Here is a 20,369-nt window from a genome sequence, read left to right as displayed (position 1 = left end):
AAAATAGCAAACCACCAACACTTGGTCACTCCCTGGTGCAACTACTGACAAAATATCTCATTTCAGTATCTCATTTCTATTTGTAAATTTGACTTGCACCTGGAATTTCTTTTCATGCATGATTTGCGTGTGTTAGGCATGCTGCAACACAAAAAACGAAATGTGGCAGGCAGTAAAGGTAGAACAAATGTGGGTGTCTTGTGCAAAGCCAATTTTAATGCCCTTATTATTACAGCGGAACAACGTTTGGTTTGTCCCCTGGTCTTACGACAACCTGTTTCTTACGATGGATCACCATGGTCCTGGCAAACTCCCCGCAGAAACAATACATTTAAAAACCCCGATTATGTAATGCTTGGGTGGACGCAGTCCACTTCGTACGACAAACTTTGGTATGGATAAACCGGCATTTTTCCAATCTTTTAACTGGTTCGCCACCTTGTCCCGACCTTTGTTTTTCTTAACCCCATTTGGCGCTGCATGATGTGCAAAAGTCCGGCGGGTGACCAGACCACTTGCTGAAGAGCCTCAAGCAAGCAGGGTGGGTAATGGTGGGCAGAAGTTTACCTCTGACAACCCCACGTGGCAGTAAAACGACAACACGCCAACAGCGAGAAGTCAACGTCCAAGTGGCCAGCGGACCGCGAATTTGAAGCTCCCATTGAGCCGATGAACGTGAAAACACATACGACGCAACTTCATGGTGATGATCGAATAGCCGCCTTTCTCGCCCGCTCAAAGTTTCTCCCTTTCACAATGTGCTCTCTTCCCCCCTCTCTGCTCTCTGCTTATCAGAATCTTTTAAAGCCTCGTTGTCGCTCTTTTTATGGTTCCCGGGTCATCGGGGACAGACCGGGGGCAATGTCGCCGCGCACGCGTTAGCCTGCGATTCTTTATACGGGCGTTCACCCCCGCTGGTTGCCCCCCAGGCAAGGGAGCCAGCCGATCAGCTTCACCCCCTTCACTGTGTACCGCCTACAGGGAGATACTGCTTGAACAGAGGCTCGGCAGGAGGAGATTTCCAGCCCCTCATCCCTCGCTCACAAGAATGGAGGAGGTGTTACTGCGACAGCTTCACACAAACACACTTCCAACTCCCGCAACCCTACATAAATACTACCCGGACATCTCTACCCAACACCACAGTGCCCGCACTGTGACCAGACGGGAGATTTACTCCACACGATGTGGCACTGCACGCAAAACCCCAACATGAAGAACATCACACCGAACAACAGATCCACGACACAATGGGAGGCCACCCTGCTCAAACCGCATCCAGCTTGCCAGAATTGGCTTGCGGACCGGGCTGAGAGAGCTACTCGTCGACAACCGGCAGCCCCGAATTAGCGCGCCCGACCATAGCTCTGAGCAAATAAAGTTTTCTCTCTCTCTCTCTCTCCTCTCTCTCTCTCTCTCTCTCTCTCTCTCTCTCTCTCTCTCTCTCTCTCTCTCTCTCTCTCTCTCTCTCTCTCTCTCTCTCTTACTTTCCCGCCTTCTTTGCATTATCGCCTCGCACTACCGTTTGTTTGGCTTGGCCATATGATGCTTTCATGCAGTCCCTTGAAAGTCGTCTTATCAGGGATTCACTGTAGTAATTTTCTAACGGGCAAAAAAAAAAAAAAACAGAATATTTGGAACAATGACAGTGTGCTGCAAATTGAATTGAATGGCGAATGTTTACGTTTAACAAGAACAAAGAAAGCAATGCCTAAGTTATCTTTAGCTACCTTGTAACTAGCAAACGTGGTAAAAATATTAACCTATTGGCTGTCAAAGCTGGTGATCTATACCAGGGGGTTTCAATGCTTCAAAAAGCTATCTGTAAATAATGCCATTGCCTGCATACACACTTGCTAAGTTTAGAAATTATTTCTACAAAAGTGGCTGGTGTCCTTAGATGGGTGGCTTACTTACTGCTTTGCAATGAATTTGCTTGAGTGTTTCAGCATGCATTTCTTTCGTTAGAAAACATCATGAACTTCAATTACTGACATTCTCTTTCATTGCCGTTCTACAACTGTCATGGCAGAGTCACTTTGCAAAGCACAAAGTGGGGGGGGGGGGGGAAAAAAAAGAAAAGAAGAATCTGCAGGAATTCAGAGAACTGCTTACTAATGCATAGCATTCTTGAGCCGCTTGTCTCGAATGTGAGGTCTTCACGGCGAAATTTTGTTTTTTCTCAATTCTGCCCACCCAATCATCTCCATTTACACTATTATAACGATTAAAGGTGAACCTTCCGCAAAATCTGCACATCGTTAAAATGCAGGGCATTATGCAGTCGTGGCTTTGGGGGTACTCGGCAAAGAATGCTACGCATTAAAGGCAAGAGCAGGCGGGTGCACGATAAGTCTGATGTGGCTCTCTCCGTGCCCAAGCACTTTATAAGCACGTACATAGAAAAAATGTACCCGTCTGTGGCCATTAGAGTTACGAATTGAAAAGAGCTCTTTCAGATGTTGGAAAGAGATGGGACAGGTTTTATTACATTAATTTCCCAGCATTCATTACCATGAATACCATAATGATAATGTGCTAATGCTAAGATTTTGGGTAATGTGCGCGGTACAGTAATGTCCAATGCTAAAATTTCGAGTAACGTGCGCACGGAAGTAAGACAACAGGTGCAGAGGGCTGCAGGAAGTGCTTAAAGGAGTATTGACACGAAATTTTCGTGTTACATTTTTTTTCGCTGCTATGGGTGCCTATTAGCCCACTAATCATAGAATGGCACATTATACGGTCGATCGCGGCGTAAACAATCATTTAAGGCATCATTTATTCGTGTCAGTTTCAGTTTAGAGAAAACGAACTCTGAGCGGCTGCCATGACAGGAGGTATCACGTGACGTCACCATTCTTGTTGCACAGCTGCCAATCTGGATGCGCGCGCAAGCGAGCGCACGCGCTCACCCAGACCGGCCGAGGTCTTCACCATCCCCGCATGCCCGGGCAGCATGACGTCAGTCCCAAAACCACGACGTGATACACACGGCGTAGCAGCGCACGCTAACCGCAGCCGACGCGTCGGCTACGTCACAACAGCCCCGCCGTCGGCAGTTTGGGGCAAGGAGCAGATAATGTCATGTCGGCCTGCTCTGGGCTTTCTCGTGCGGGCAAAGATTGAAATGGATTTGAAATATGTGATATAAACGGTTACGGTTGAAACTTGCTGGGAGATATCTCCTGATAAAAAGGAAGCATTTTACATAGTTATCTATTGTAAGCTTTGAAATTTCGTGTCACTAACCCAACGGGCCAAAGCTGGCTGCTTCAAATTTAAATCAGGCCATGCACAAGACAGTCTGCAGCTGAAAAGGAAAAAAGAAAACAAGTCCACTCACGTGTGCCACGCATCCCTCAAAGCCGTGCGTGGCCCCGGCCTCCGGGTGAACCTTGATCTTGGCCTTGTCGACGCCGCCGATAAACAGCGGAGTGTGGAGGTTGACGCCCTGGGTGTGGCCCGGGGAGCGCCCTGTGACACGGTGCCCATCATTGAGCACAAGCTCCCCATTCTGGGCGGTCCTCGACGCTGACAGAGTCACCCACTCGTTCGGCCGAAGCCTCTCTGGGTGCCTGATGATCGCTGGCCCTGAAAGCAGATCGAGGATGGATAACATTGGTTGCAATTGCGACATGCAATCGCACCGCGCCCAGAGGGCGCCACCTACACCACCATCCCTCATGGATGGATGTCCTCACAAGCGTAATATCATTCAGTAGAACCTGAGGAAGCCACCAGGATTTTAACAAGAGTTTATCAAAGTGCTGTTTCTGTGGCGTCATAATAAAAAGAAAATAGGTAATTCACAAGCCTTTCTTCTATATAATGAGCTATATTTCAAGAAAAGTTGTGATTAGAATTAATGAATATCCTCTGTATTAGGAATTCCCAGATATGTGGGGCTTTCTCCTTAAACATGATAGACATATACTGTAAAGTTCCAATAGAATGCCCACTCAAATTACAGAGGTGTCAAGTGAAAAAATTTGGGATGGGCAAACTTTTGGGTCAGGTGCGAAAAACTAAAAAGAAAGAAGAAAGTGGCCACACCGCCAACCCCAACTGTGGATATATCAAGTAGAAAAGCCGGACAAATTGTTTCCCTTGTTCAAAATTGAGACATTGGCAGTGTTCGCAGCCACAGGATGTCTTCATAGAGAAAGCTCCCTTGTCTTTCGAAGGCGTCGAAGCTAGCGTGATTTGAGGAGGTGGGGAATCCTTTGGATCACTTAGTAAATTGAATATTTCACCCCTACAGGGGGTGGGCGATGTCTCGGGGGAGGGCGTTCTCCCGGAACTTTACAAAAAGTCAAGTCACGACAACCTCTACAGGCAAAAAGAAGAAAGAACGATAGCTTAACTTCCGCATAGCAAAAGCCAGCTGAGAAGATGAGCCACAATGAGAAAGCCCTACTGACATAAAATCTCTCTCCTCTTTTTTTTACATGCTATTTCCAGCCTACAGTAGAGAGCCTATGGTTTCAGCTCATAGCAGGATCTCATTTGGTCCCACCTGGCCGGGAAGCAAAAATGCTACGTACAAAATGGCACATACTATGGCTTAAACTCAATACCGTATTGGTATTTTAATATGAAAACTTTTTAAACATAAACTATGAGCGATTTGCACATGCACCTAACATGGGGGGAATTTCTTTTTCCCCCTGAGTAAACAAACAGACAAAGGAAGAAAGAAAGAGAAGCCTTTGTGCACTGTGGCATTTGCGAAGCTTCCCAAGTAAAGACCATAGTTCAGGCCACAGCAGCAGTGATGTGGTTGAAAAGATGTTGGGGAGGCCCACCTGAGCCCGTGTCGAAGCGGAATTCGAGACTTCCGTTGTGGATGCCAATGGAGGTGAAGTCACCCTTGCTGTCGGGGAACTGGGCGCAGTAGACCAGCAGGCAGTCGTCCAGGTTCTTGGGCTTGATCTTCATGTTCAACTTCAGGCTGCTCTGCGAGTTCTTGGGCGTCGGGTAGGCCGCAAAGGCATCGTCCGCAAACGCAGGCTCCACTATGGCCACCTCTGCAAGATTGAGTGGCATCCTCCCTTAAACGTGAGCATTATAACGAATGACTTGAACGTTATAAACTAGGGGTGTGTGATTACTGAAATTTTCGAATACGAAACGAATATGAATTAGGTGAAAAACCACCTTCGAATATCGAATCAAATGTCGAATATGTGTGTATTAATTAAAAGAGGCAAAATGCAAAAGTAGTTCTTCCTAACTTAAAAAAAAAAAAATGTTGCATTGATAAATAGATGTGGGGTAATGCACTCAACAAATTATCATGCAGGATAATAACAGTTAACTGCTCAAGTGTTCAGAAGGAATATGCACTTCCTATAAAGATAACAATAAAAAAGAAACATGCAAATATTCAATTCACCGGACAAGCCAATTATGGCTTCAAGAACATTATTATCGCACTACATGGCTCTTGCCACCCTTAAATTGGGGCCGCTGTGCTTCAAGCGGCCAAAACTCAGAAAAATAAACGAAAGATGTTCAGCGAGATGCTGTTAGGGAGCAGCAATCCTTTAACTCGTAGATACGGTGTAGATGACCACTTATAACGTGTGTTGCAGGAGCCACAAAATACCACACTATAAGCGGAACTGCACCAGAACCAAACCTTGACGAATCCAACCACATCACAACCTACCTACCTACATACTGCTCTCGTCCACTGCCCTCAAGCAAGGGCAGTTGTGGTTATCGTGCGAGTAAAAACGGAACACGCGAACTGAAGGGTGCCTATTTTTTTCTTTTGTGTGTTGAAGTTAGAGGGAAGCTGGGAGCGTGCTGTGTCAGATAGCCGATTCTGTCGTGTTTTTCTTTGTTGCAACCCTAAAACGATGCCCCAGCTGCGCCGGTCGATCAGCGGGCCCGCCAACATACCACATTATAAACAGTATTGTGCTCCGAGCAACCATGTATTAAGGGGGGAGGCTGGTCTTAGACAAACTTTTTAATTTTTCAAGCTATTGAGATGAAAACTTCCAAACAGACATATTTCAGCATTCTGATTTCAAATATCAATTTAGATTTTGGATATCACAAGTAGTTCTAATTTCATACAGATTTCATTGTTAAAAGCCTATCCCCCTTTTTTAAAAAAATCTGCTTTAATGATGCTTCTAAACTGCACTTCATTGCATTGTTTAGCAACCAGGGAGTGCAATAAAAGTATTTCCATGCTTCTAGCCTTCCTACAACCAATTGTATGAGGGTTCAAACTTCGTTGTTTGAACAAACTTCGTTGTATGAGGGTTAAAACTTTGTTGTTTGAACCCTCATACAATTGGTTGTAGGAAGGCTAGAAGCATGGGAATACTTTTATTGCACTCCCTGGTTGCTAAACAATGCAATGAAGTGCAGTTTAGAAGCATCATTAAAGTAGATTTTTTTTAAAATTGGGGATAGGCTTTTAACAATGAAATCTGTATGAAATTAGAACTACTTGCGATATCCAAAATCTAAATTGATATTTGAAATCAGAATGCTGAAATACATCCGTTTGGAAGTTTTCATCTCAATAGCTTGAAAAATAAAAAAGTTTTGTCTAAGACCAGCCTCCCCCTTAAGCGGTATGCTTATGCATTCAGTTCTAAGGGAGGTGAACTGGTGGTTAGAAAAACCTGCGTTTTATCCGGTCCCACACTATATAAGCAGTTGCATTATAAATGGTTTACACCGTATTGGTACACTGCACGATACCATGTTAGCTGCCCTTCTCTCTTCCATCGGGGCAAAGTGGGGGCTCTTGCTATCTGCAATACTTAATTCACCCAGGCCTTTAAATGTATGGCATGCACATAATTCATTACTTGTGGAAATATTTGGTGCTTTTCCAGCATATCTGGTCATTGCTGAATGTTTGGGAACTTTCAAATATGCATTTCTCAAATCAAATGAACTTTGAGTAACAAAGGTTCATATTCGAAATTTTGAGTATTCGCACACCCCTGTTATAAACGCGTGGTGGACCTCTGTGAGAACTTAAATGTGGACTCAATCTTGCATAAACTATAATTTACAAAAGTAACCACTATTATCGCCTCCGATAATTTCTCACCCTATGATTACAAAAATTAGAGGCACATCACAACTTCTGGGGAAAAAAATGGGGTGGGGGAAAAGATTCAGGACAAAGCTTACATCAATATGTGTGCTTGCAAACATGCAAGCAGTACCAACTAAAACTTTTGAAAGGTACAACGGCCGCCAGAATGCACCGCTTCTTCAACCCTATCTGTGCAGTTTTACTCTACGTTGCAAAAATGAAAGAAGCGTGGGAAATGAGAGGGAGAAGTCCCTGGTTTATTTGCTACTTCTGTCACCTAAAAAGATGCTGAGAAAGCTGTCTGAATCGGCCCCACCTTTAATAGTGTCAAAATAAAAACTCAACTCGCCTCCAATGTCCTTGTAAAATGTCTGCTCCTCGTCTCATCTTTCTTAATACGTGCCCCTTTAAAGCGGTGCAAGAGAGAGACTTGCCCTTTTCACAGCGCAGGCCCGTGCGTCCAAAGGGGCAGTAGCAGTCGAGGCCGCCAGAGGGCCGGTTGACGCAGCGGCCCTCGCCGCAGATGCCCGGGTAGCAGGCCTCGCCGACCTTCTCGCAGTCGCGGCCGGAGAAGCCCGGCGCGCAGATGCAGCGGTAGCCGGCCTCGGTGGGTGCCTCCTGGCACTTGCCGTCGTGCAGGCATGGGTTCACGGAGCATGTCTCGCATGGCGTCGTGCCCACTTGCTCAGAGTCCTTCACCAGATCCAGGGTGTGGCTGCCAAACTTGATCTCGCTCACGCAACCTGCACCGAGAAGAAGGGGAGGCGAGAAAGGAGTTTAAAGGGACAGACAACCGATTTTCGTCGAGTATATTTTCTTTATTCCAAGATAAAAGGCATCACTACAAAACACGTTAACCCGAAACGATTTTGCTGATGGCTGTTAGATCTACCAGCCTTTCGTGCCCTGCCAGAAGGAAGGCTGGCAACAGTGACAGTGAGCTGTGCGGCAACACTTTCAAAACACCCAGTCCATGAAAGCCCCCGCTGCAGTGGCTAAGGCATTGCGCAACTGGGTGTGAGGTCAGTGCAGTTTGTTTCCCAGCACCGCGGCAGTTTTTCCCAATCAGGAGGGGAAAAACCCGAAAATGCCTGTGTGTCGAGATTTTGGGGCAGTTCAAAGATGCCCAGGTGTTCTAAAATAAATTTTTAGCACTCCTCTACACTGTGCCTCATAGTTCGGTTGTAGCTGCAGTAAAACTGCGACCTAAATTTGAAAATACAGATGCGTAAGCACCAGATTTCGCTTTAAAGGGACAGACAACTGATTTTTGTGGAGTGCATATCCTCCAGCTCATATGAAGGCCAGCGTTTTATATACTGGGGCAACCGCAACGAATTTTTAAATAAACAACTAAAATTTTTGAAGCCTGAAAGGTGGCAACATGTAGTGCCTAAACGGGACACTACCTCACGTGAATTGCAAACAATTCAGTCGATTTCAATGCATGATTCAAAAGTCTCATGAAGGAATAGTAAAGGTTGCACATTTTTGGTTGCTTCAGCCAGGGAAAAGTTTTTAAATACCTCTCTTAAGCAAGCACTGAGTAGTGTGCACACACCACTTGTCCTCTGAGACCAATACTACGACGTGCTCAACGTGAATTCTAGCTTGAGTGGAGAGCGCTTAAACTTTGACTAGTAAACAAGGACGAGAAGGACTACAAAACAGGACAAAGCACAACAAGTGATTTATCAATGTAGATTGAACACATATATACACAGGCTTGTATAAAAAAAGGTACAAAAAAGTTGGGACGTATGTGATTACAACTGCACATGGTGTTGCATGGAGCGCATGCTCAGTTCTTAGCTTTTCCCTTTTTTATAAGGTGATAGATGGTGCGCTGACATATTCCAGACACCATGCAGTAGGTTTCCCATATCTCGCGCTGAATCTTGATCCTTGACCTCAGGAGCACTGACGTTTTATGGTACTCCGGCGGGCATTCAGACCTTGCACAATGCTGAGCCAAGTTGCTCGGTGCATTTATCAAAAAGGGGAATAGACGTCTTGTCGCGCCAAGAACTGAGCATGCGCTCCATTTAACACCGTGTGCAGTTGTAATCACATACGTTCCAACTTTTTTGTACCTTTTTTTCATACAAGCACGTGTATATATATGTACAATCTATGTTTATAAATTAGTTGTTGCGCTTCGTCCTGTTTTGTAGTCCTCTTGTCCTTGTTTACTAGTCAAAGGTTAAGCGCTCTCCACTCAAGCTATGCCGCACCAACTAGCTCCTACAGATGCCCTGTTAACGTGAATTCTAGTTCCGCGCACTAGAACACCAATTTCATGAACATGGCGGCTCAACAGAAAGTACTCACCCACGAAGCCTATGTCGTAGCCATTGTCGCGCGATATTTTGTCAAAGCTTGGCACGCTCCCCACAAACAGAGGCTGAGTCAAGTCCAGTCCCATCATTCGCCCCGCAGATGTTCCGCTGACTTCTGACTGATTGTCAACTTTAAGTTTGGCTGCAAGGGAACAACGAGAAACTCCATTAGAATTCACCGATGATGAACAGGCAGAATGGGGAGGGCATTATTAACAACGACGAGCTGCAAGTCCAGCAACCCATCATCGCAGGAAATTTTTTTTTTTGTAATGTTAAGAGAAAATAAATCAGCTATTCAAATTAGGCAAACTTGGATATGTTTTGTTAACACTACCACTGAATTATTTTACTTCCACAAATTTGTTTTCAGGATTTGAACCGTGTAAATAATAATAATACCGACGACTAACGCAACAACATTTTATTATGTAATTTATTATTATTTTTTTTAACTTTCTCCCAATTGTTCATTATTCCTACAAACAGATTCTGTATCTACTTACGAATAACAATACATTAGATTAGACATACTCACAGGACATTCGCGACAACTAAACAGTTTAATAAGAATGTTCGTATTGTCTTGATGGCCTAACCACACCATTGAGACATCAATACATTGCGCACGCGCTTGTAACAAGAACCAAAGAATTTTAAAATAAATGTTGAGCTTTCTAGCTTCAAGTTAATTGATAATTGAGGGTAGCGGTAACTGTCTCTCCCTATTTTTACATTTTGATTAGTTAATTGTTTTGTTTTAACTTGTTAACTTTTTAAGAAGTGACTTTAGCTAAATATTTTCGATAACACAGTTGTGCAGCATTGAAAAACCCATAACGCATAAAATTCTCATTGAATATACTGCCTTAGGTGATCTCATCAATGCTCTGTAACTTTGCGATTGTACGATTTTTGGGTGAATTTTCTCGTCAAAAAGTTACCGTATTTATCCGATTATAAGGTGGTCACGATTAAAAGGCGAGGGTGCAGTTTGGGGAGTAAACAAAACCGCCATATATATATATATATATATATATATATATACTGAGCTTTGAATATAAGGTGGGGTATGACATTGAGACTATGGTTTTGGGAAAAAAAAACTCGCCTTATATTCGAATAAATGCAGTAATCTTGTTACCTGAACTGATTTCTTAACCATGACACAGCCCATGCCCCTGAAAAATTACTACTATTATTTTTCGTTACTGCTGGAAAAACTACCTACTTGAAATCCTAATCCTCGCTCAAACTTACATAATTGTGCCAAACTCCCTGCGCATGTTATTAGGCCAACAATTCAAGTTGTTTAAAGCACCAATGACGAATTTTAGCTACGTAGGGCATGCACAATTTTCAAGCTTTTCTGCTACACAAACAGCAATCTAGCCACCACTATATAGAAATGGCTTTAATTGAAGGCTGTGCCTACCAATATGGAATGCACACCAAATTCTATGATATCATTACAGTTTCAAATGAGACAGATAAATCTTAGGCACAATCCCAACTAGGCACCACTTTAGCATCTACCAGAGTAGCAGCAGCTAAAAGAGTAGCCTACCCCCATCCACTCGAGGGGGAGGGAGGGAGAGAGTGAGGAAAGCGAGAGACCGCCTCCTTTCCTCCTTTGCTCACCGTCTTTCTTCTCTCTGCTGATCTGCACAGTGTGCCAGGTGTCGAGCTCAACCGGAGCGTGGCTCCTCAGCAAGCCCAGGCCCGAGCCGAGTTCAAAGCGGAACTCCACATAGCCGTTGGTCAGACCCACAGATATGAAGTCTCCTCCGCCATCCTCTTGTTGGCCATTATACAGAAGCAAGCCTGCATTCAGGGCACGACGATAACACATGAGAAGGGGCTTCCACTACAGCAAGCTTGCAGTAGGCGTAGCCAATGCCAAACGTTCCAACAAGAGTGCATCACGCTGCTATCTCTCTCACTGAAGCACAACGGGCCCGTAATTTGTAAGCAGAAGCTGTGAAACGGCATGCTGCGAAAAGCCCTCATTCAGAGAAGTTGTCAAAAGGGGGAAGTGCTCGTACCGTGGTCCTTTTCAGGTTTGAATGTGATCTGGACTTCGAAGCCCATGTAGGCATTCACGATGGTTGGCAACTTCATGTATGAAAGGGGAGCCTGGGTGAACCGGGGAAGCAAACCTGTAACGAGACAAGAGAACATAAAACCGGTTGCACTGAGCAGACGTAAGCATGCAGATCTAGTAAGGAACTGTGGGCATTCAAAGCCGCGAGGAGTTAAGTTTTATTAGGAAAATTCGACAAAGCGACTAAAGTGAATGTAGCAAACAAGATATTGTAGGTCTGAGTTCCAGCTAAGGTGGCTGTTTTTTCGATGTAGTGTAAAAATGAAAATACCCATGCTTCAAGATCCTGGCACAAGTTAAAGACTGTCGGGTTTGTTTAAACGAATTCGTAGCCATGCACTAACTGAGGTGCAGCTTCAGTAAAGCCCGATATCCAAGGGGTAAACCTTCGGAAGGTAAAAACTGCAATGTGAACTCGATTTTAAATTTCCTATTCCTGGTGCTACGAAAGATCTCCACAAAGAAGAGACGTGGCACCAAAGCTCAGGACTGCGAACCAGTGCTGAGCTCTTCAAAGTTTCACAACTTTTTGGAGCTTTACGTTACGGGCAGTGACACTCATGTAGTGAGGCAGTGCGGCCTAGAGCTGTGCACAGCTACCCTTCCGCTTTCTTTCCTTGAACGGTTTAATGCCCGAGCATGGCCTCTTTGTAGTTATGACTCAGGAAAAGGAAAACCACGTGATGCGCTGATGTCACGGTAACAAAGCGTGCAAGTTTGCAACGTCCTGTTACAACACTCCCTCTCCCCAACCCTTGCCTGGTTATGTATTATCTGAAACATACTGCAGTACCGCGATTGTTTACAGTGCGCGTTTTGGTGTATCAAAGTGAGCCAGAAAAGCCCGCATCCTCACCGGTGACCACAAGGATGGTGGGAACCTCGAGGGTGGTGCGGCCGCTCTTGGCTGTGCAGGTGTAGGTGCCGGCATCAGTGGCGCGGACGTCTGGCACCACCAGGGTGCTCTCACGAGGTGTCGCCTTGTGCGGAATGTCACCGTTCTCGCGCGTCCAGGTGTATGCAACGGGCGGCTCCAGGTTGTGTCGGCAGTCCAGCACCACAGTCGACCCGTACGGAATGGTGCGAGTCTCCACTTCATTGGGTGCCACGGTTGGAGTTTCTGTGCATTGGGATGTGGGAGACAGCACGCAAATGTATCCCGCCTGCACGCCACACATATCCACCATTGTGCCGAAGAGTACAAGTAAATAGCAACACGACTGAAAGAAATTCAGTCCTGTCCACGACAAAGCGCACCATTAATTATACAGGTTGTTGGTTACCACATCAACTCTCTACAGACTGCAGAATAGGACTTCAGAATAGAATTACACTTGAAGCACTTGTCGCATAGTTAGAGAGCATTAAAAAAATTCATACCTTGCACACCAAAGACCTTTGTAATGCAATAAGGAAGCGCTTCATTTATAAACTAAAGGGCCCAAGATTATTATCTCAGATTCCTGAACCACCACCGAGTTTTTACAAGTGTGGGCCTTTCTAAAAAAGTTTTTGTATCCAAAACATAACCACCGGAGCCAGCAATTGAACATTCAATTTTGTGCTTTGCCACACAAAGCTTTGGCTGTACTGCCCCGCTGTGACAGGTAAGCTGCATTATCCTTACTATGCAATACCCCCTAGCTCAAGCTAACCTTTTCTGGGCTTCATTGTGACAGTCAATAAAATGAGCAATTAGCATTGGGAAGACAGTACACCATCAGAGTTCAGCATGCCATTAAAGACTGTCACAGGTCAGTACTCCTCTCCAACTTTGTATGCGAAAAATAAGACCCTGCATACTACAAGATCAGCAACGCACCTCTTTTGTCTTTGAAAGCAGCACTGATGAGCAAGAAACAAACACCAGAAGAAAATATCGATGCAAATCTACTTTTCAAGTGTTAATGCATCAAAGTGAGCCACAATTTTGAGCCTATTAGTGGATACTCAGTGGTGTAGCACTATTGAATACCTTTGATAAACAATTCAAACTGGCTGATTTAAACAATTCTGCTGGCCCTGGAAAGCCCCCGAAAAATTAGTTCCCATTTGTACTAAATTAAATTGACAGTGTTTCAAACAGCCATCATAGTTAAAGATTATAAAGAATACCACTCTTATCAGCTTCATGATGCTTTAGTAGCACTGCAGCTGACACAAAAAAAAAAAACAGTCTTTTCTGCCCCTAGACAAGGAGCTGTAACAAGTGGCAATAGAGAGTGACTTCATGCAAACAGTGCGAGGGGAGGAACCCGAATGGGGCCTCTATGGGCTGTGCAAATAACAAGCGTATCACCACCATGCGTGCAAGACGACGTCGGGGGCACTACATAGAGGAGTGACTGAGTGCATTTACCAACAGGCACATCTCCAGAACTCCACATATTCCCTAGTCTACCCAGAAGGGAATATTCGAATTGGGTGCCCGACACTGCAATCAAGCTAACCAAAGTTCATCAGCATAGCCATCAAATGGCTTAGGTGTGCGAGGAAAGTAGCACAACGTAAATAGTTCAAACAGAGGTGCAAATATTGGTTCAGCATTGTGTAAATATTTTTGGTAAATAACATTTGTAGATGCAAGGATGTAAGCATTAATTCAGCTGGTCTTGGAAGCAAATGTACAGCCATATTGAGCTACCAAAATGCACGATTAGGGTAAGCAGGTCATTCGGCAGAAGAAATAGCTACTCAGGAATATATAAATAGGCAGCTGATCAGTAAATATAGTGCTTAGCAAATAAAGAAGCTTTTATATCCATATAGCGTTTGTATCCACGTATTACTACATCAGTTTCCCATGCCTTATTGCAAATTTGGTTTGCCTAGTGACTGGGCAAATTGCCATTTAATTCACTATTAAAGCGACAATGCGCTTAAAAAAACACTACAGTATAAAACCAGGCTGGCCTAAAAAAACCAAGGCTGTTCGTTTATTTTTATTTTTTGTTTAATGACCTGGCTTTGCACAAAAAAATGGAATTGTCTGCATAGGGTTACTTTCTTTTACACTTTGTTTTTATCAAAAGAATGATATGCCCACCATAACCAGAGTAAGGGGCTTTATGAGCAACTGAAATATTATTAAATAATATGGATAGCCCTTTCATTCGGTATGGACAAACATGCTGACATTCAGGTCTTCGGCGTTATGATGCTTGGATAGTGATTGAATACCGCAGGTAAGAAAATGTTTGAAATTTAATCATTCGCTAATAGCGTTCACTATTTATACGATTCACACTGCATTTTTCCTTTTTGTAGTGTTCAAACATTTCTGATATTTGAGCACTACCAATGTAGTAACGTAGTAACTAACAACGTTACTATGTTTCTATAAAAATGAAATTCACTTTGCTGCAAGGCCCACATCTTTTACGTTGACTATTGCACTGCTCACAGCCTTACACTGGCTTTCTGCAACGCGGATATGCAAAAGAAAAAGTGAATATAATATATATTTTCGAGGTGTGCGAGTATTTAAAGACTTCCCATGCTTCGAACGGTAAAATTGTACTGCGAATCGCGAATTCTGTGAGACACTACTCAAGAGGTGTTTGAAGTTTACAAATTAACGAACTGGGAAATAAAAGTTGGCTCAGCCGCACGACAAGCAAACTTTGCAGCTTCACTGCACAGCTTGCCTTTCGGGTTGGCTTTTTGCAAGACGCTGAAGCTGTGCAAGAAGCCGACAACGTGCAAGCCTTGTGCGAAACAAGCGCACGTTAGTTGCAGCGGAGTGCTACTTGTGTAAAATTTACAAGCTGGAGTTTTCCCATCAAAATAGTGACATGAGTAAGTACTAAACAGTTACTACGCATTGGAAATTCTCACAGTAAAGAACTAGTCATAGAATCCCCTAGCATGCTTAGCCTTTTTCCAATGCCTGGACGGATTACAGCCAGTCAAACATACTCCCTGTATTCACATCACGTTGAGAGACACATTTCGATTATCGCGATGAACGCCCTGAAATTGCACAGGCGACGAAGCGTGCTGTGGTGGAGATCTCCGGATTAATTTTGACCACCTGGGGATCTTTAACATGAGCCGAAATCTCAAAAACACGGGTGTTTTTGCTTTTCGCCCCCAAGGAACCCACCACATTTTCTCCATGGCACTGCATGCCAAATTTTTGTTCAACTGCTTCGTCATCTTGTCTTAATCTTATCCAAAAATTTTTGTACCATGTTCTTATCAAGCACTAGTGCATGAACATTCAGATGGGCTATGTCCTGACTTCCAAAACATCTTTTTTTGTAAGTATGTTTTAAAAGCTCCGTACGCACTAAAACAAAGGCATTTGTATTTGAAAATCTTCTATTCGATTTGCAGCCTAATACGATTAGTGTTTACTATTTGTATTCAAGAACATTTGATCCGGGTAAGTGTTTACTATTATTAGATTCGCCGTCCCAAATTTGATATTCTTACACCTTCAATAAACTATATACATTAGAAACAGCCAGCTGGCAGAGCGCATCATTCAAACAGTTGAGCGGTTCATCATGCCCTTGCGCTAGCCATTCGCTGTGCCAGCACACACAGCTGATTTCGAACACCTATATTTTTTTTTACATTTATATAAACGTCACATACTCTCATAGGAGCTTCAGTATTCAGAATATTTTTGAATGCGCCACCACATTGCAATCCAAAATTTTTATGGCAGGTTCATACAATGTGAAATAATTTATTCAAGTGATTCATTTTACTTATTTTTATTAGGTATCTTTTAATTATTAAAAATATAAATTAGGGCAAGATGGTTCATAGAAATTCAATAATTGTTTACTTTGCCTCTGAAAAATTTAACGTTTATGGTAGTATTAAATTTTGGTCCCTACTTATGTGGAACAAGTAATAAAGTACTTGGGCCTAGGGGGAAATTGAAAGTAATTTATTTTGCAGGCACCTAAAAGACATATCAATTCAGAAAGTTTAGCCAGAATTAAGCTAGCTGCTAAATATTTACTGGTAATTGAAAGCTGGCCATCGAGGAAGCCCCAAACATTTCAGGCACAGGTTTGCCCGGAATTTTTAGTGAAAGGTGCGACACGGACATCCTCCTTAATCCTAGGTGGCATTTGGTGCAGTAAAAAGCTGAAGAATGAGAAGAATACCCTCTGCAAGTACAATATGTGCAAGTACGGTATGTGAGAAGTTGCTGCCTAATGCTGGCAACGCTTCCATAGCAGCACTCAGCCACCAGTGCGTCGAATGCCTTCCCTCAGCGCAGACAGGAACTGTGATCTGTTACACAGCATCTTTTCTTTTACTTGTAGCAGAACTAGCAACTATTCACGACAACATTCATTCAGTTTATTGCATGTGTAGCGTTCACTTGTTTCAGACTATTGTAAAGCTTCCCTTTGACAACTTCACCTGTGCCTGCATTACATGCAAATCTCTGCCTTGTGTGAAAAGCAGGATCATGATCCAGTTCTTTCTACTGCCAATGCCTCCAATCACTCTTGTCATGCTATGGAGAAGCAAGATGGACACCACTGTCTTCCGCACTAAAAGACGCCGCTCCATTTTTACCAAAGCCCTGTGGAAGGTTTCTAGCACCGCGTTGTCATGTAGCTTCACGGGGTGCAGAACCTTGTCATTTCGTCTATTAATTAAGTACATGCTTGCCCTGCTTGTAAAATCCTATCACTTTTATCATTAGCTATGTGTCCCAAGAAACCAATTTACTAGTTAAGTATCGGCACTTAAATAACATTAATTTGAAAGCATTTGCATGTGACAGTGTTCCGTTATTTCCATCTGATTTGCCGTAAAAAATCTGATGTATGCACATCTCCGATTCATGTGTGTGATACTGGACTTCAAAATGGTGCTCGAGAGCTTACCAAAAACGGCCAGGGACCCTTACATTTCAAGGCTGTGTTTGTGGCACAGATTCAACTTTGAAACGTGCAAATTCAGCTCACTAACGACTAGACAGCAGCTGCATTGGCATCATAATTATGACGCAGTATGAAGAAAAAAAAATCTCGAGAAACGAAAATTCAGAATATAATTTTCACCTGGCATTTTCACCGAAATCAGCTGCAAATGATGCGACTGCCAGATATTTGAACATAGCATTAAACAGAACGTGATCAAGCCATTTTGGGGGCAGTCAAACATACTGCCATAAAAGAAGTAATTTTGCGGCGAGTGCTTTTTCTGTGCATTAAAATGGCTATGTTTTCAGCAAAGTCTAGCACCTCTAACTTTGTAAATGCTTACACAATACGACTGGTGCAATTTAAATGCATTAAAGACATAAGTTGAGGCTCAACTACCCAAAGATATGTGAGCGTAGATTTAACTCCACTGTCTATCTGTATAATATTGCTCTTAGCTTATATCCTTCACATTAGAACGTTATTCCCGGATTAATAAACCCCACTTCCAAATTAATGTAATGCTGATTAGCAGTACATGCTCCTCCAAGCAAACTGTTAGTACAAGTTTGATGTAAAATGTTATGCAAGCTTAAAAATGTAAAAATGTTATACTAGAAATTTACTAGTATATACTATAATTTACTAGTATATAGTATAGAAATTTACTAGTTATACTAGCTATACTAGAACTAGAATCCTACAGGAAAAATTGAAAGCTTTGAAATTCACTACGGCCATTTTTTAAAGGTGTAATAAGGGTAAAATTATCAAACTGACAGCTAAAATTTTGTGTGTCATAACATTAATAATGTCAAGCAAAGACTAGTTTCACTACTCTATTACAACTATAAATATAACAATTTATACAGAAAAATTTCCATATATTTCACATTCAGCAAATGCTTTGCTAGCCCTTGTATATTTAAAAACAAAAAATGGCAACTGCTTGAAATTAAAATACTACTCACTATAGCTAGAAAAATAATTTCGGCTTTATAATATGTGTTGAGCACACTATGGCATGTTCCTTCCCATCTCATTCTCGCATATTGGCTATGTACCTAGACTTGTGTTGAAAAAATGTCAGCGGTATTCACGAATCAGAATAGACTATTTCAAAGTGTAACTGTATACATTATATTATGTTATCTATTATGCATATCTTATATTTATAATACATATCATTACATTCATTATAATAATAAAATTTTGTAACATAATATACTATATGTGTATTACATATTGCCCTATATTATGTATACAGTTTACATTGGCTGCAACAATGGGTAACTACACTCAACTGACCGTTACATTGCAATCACTACTTCCGAGATAGGACTGTGCCCTACAAGGCCATGCGGGCTGGGTACGACGTCCACTAGAATTCGGACGCAAGGGGAGGGGAGTGTTCCACTGTGCAGAGGAGGACGACAGTTAGTGTCACCAAGTCTGTGAGTCACACCCAGTGCAGGGATGGTGCAGGACAGTACGAAGAGGAGGGTGCTGCGGGCAGTTCCAGGGACGCACCACGGACACAGAGAGAAGGACGGTTCACGTTACTTACGAGTTGCCATTCGCCAAGATCAGTCGGGTGAGTTGAGAGCGAAACAGACTCGTGTTAGTGACTCCCACCAAAGGCAATCCCACCGTGTGAGCTGCTGCTGAAGCAAGCACTAAGGAACACCGCTGGTAAGCTAGCTGAAGTGCTGCTGATTTGGTTATTAAAGCGACTTTTGTTGAAAGAAATGTAACAAGAAAGTAACATTTTGCTACCGTGAAACGAATTGAAGCTTACAAGAGTAGAAGTTAAAATTTTGTTCTTTTCTCAACATGCTTAAGAGGAACTTGCTATGATTCTGTACCTTGGCACTAAGTGTGTACCTAGCGGAAACAACAAATTTAAGATAAGCACTTGATGCATGTTTTGTTTATTAAAGACCTCACTCAAACAAGGTATTGATGTAAATGATGTCCTTAAGTGAACCCCTGTGGTAAGATAAAAGCAGTTCTGCGCAAATTATAAGCAAAACTACATCTCTGGGTGTACTTGTGCAACCTTGGCTGGAAAACAGTTCTCGTAAGAACGCAAGCAATAATTCGCAAGCTTAAGCAGCTTGGTATATCCAGATTCAGGACCAAGAAATTTTTAATCCCTGATAATCATGCGGTTTGTAGCCACTCCACTGACTACATGGTTCACCACCTTAATGCTGCCCTGTAATGTCAGACTTGTATGTCTAAACTCACTCACTCAAACTTCAGATAGTGGTCTCACATTCCAGTAGTGGAGGAAAATTAACTAATTTAGACCTCCTGGAAATTCTTAACCTGCTTTGAAGCCTCATATACAAAGGTGTTATATTTGGCCCGAACCATTCACCTCCTAAACCAGTTAAAATCTCCACATTTTCTTTGCTCCGTAATCTTTACAACAATGTTTTTTGGGTGAAAATGGGTTATGTCCCTAAATGTTGATCCAAATAGTTTTTATAACTAAGCAACTTTGCCATTTCACAAAGTTTTTAAAAATTACCTTGGACAGGGCAGCACCTCTGAAAGTGTTGGGACTCATTTCTTGAAATGAAAGGACTGACTATGCTACTTGTGTTGTTTGCAAAGCACTTTGGCCATCAGGTTACTCCCGGTTATGTTATTGAGCCCAGCATGGAATTAGTAAAACATGCAATGTAGATTAGACATAATGCATGCAGATTAGCCACAACCCAATGTTACAGAACACTGTGTTAGTGTTGTGAAACACAAATAAAAGACAAAACTCAGAGCAAAAATATGTGTTTTTACAGCAGCCATAAAAACTCCACAAAAGCATACAGAAACGAGAGACAAGGGTTAGAATGGGTTAGAAACAAGGACAACATTTTAGTTTTTAATGGCACAGAAAGAAAGTCAATGATATATAGATAAATAAAGCATAAACACACGCTCAA

At 42.7% G+C, this 20,369-nt stretch overlaps 1 protein-coding gene across 1 annotated transcript in view; it reads right to left on the bottom strand.

Annotated features, from left to right (window-relative positions):
* LOC144144629 (basement membrane-specific heparan sulfate proteoglycan core protein-like) overlaps positions 1–20,369 on the bottom strand; it is a gene marked incomplete in the record, with an annotated part of 339,390 nt that overhangs the window by 8,697 nt on the left and 310,324 nt on the right. The window contains 7 exon segments of the mRNA XM_077676148.1: positions 3,347–3,594; positions 4,809–5,030; positions 7,510–7,818; positions 9,407–9,556; positions 11,056–11,238; positions 11,460–11,573; positions 12,375–12,638. Of these exon segments, the coding sequence (XP_077532274.1) occupies positions 3,347–3,594; positions 4,809–5,030; positions 7,510–7,818; positions 9,407–9,556; positions 11,056–11,238; positions 11,460–11,573; positions 12,375–12,638 (1,490 nt within the window).

Source organism: Haemaphysalis longicornis, unplaced genomic scaffold, assembly GCF_048455015.1.
Source record: "Haemaphysalis longicornis isolate Haplotype H1 unplaced genomic scaffold, Haemaphysalis longicornis Haplotype H1 scaffold_7, whole genome shotgun sequence".
NCBI lineage: Eukaryota > Metazoa > Arthropoda > Arachnida > Ixodida > Ixodidae > Haemaphysalis > Haemaphysalis longicornis.
This window is presented reverse-complemented; position numbering and strand designations above follow the sequence as displayed.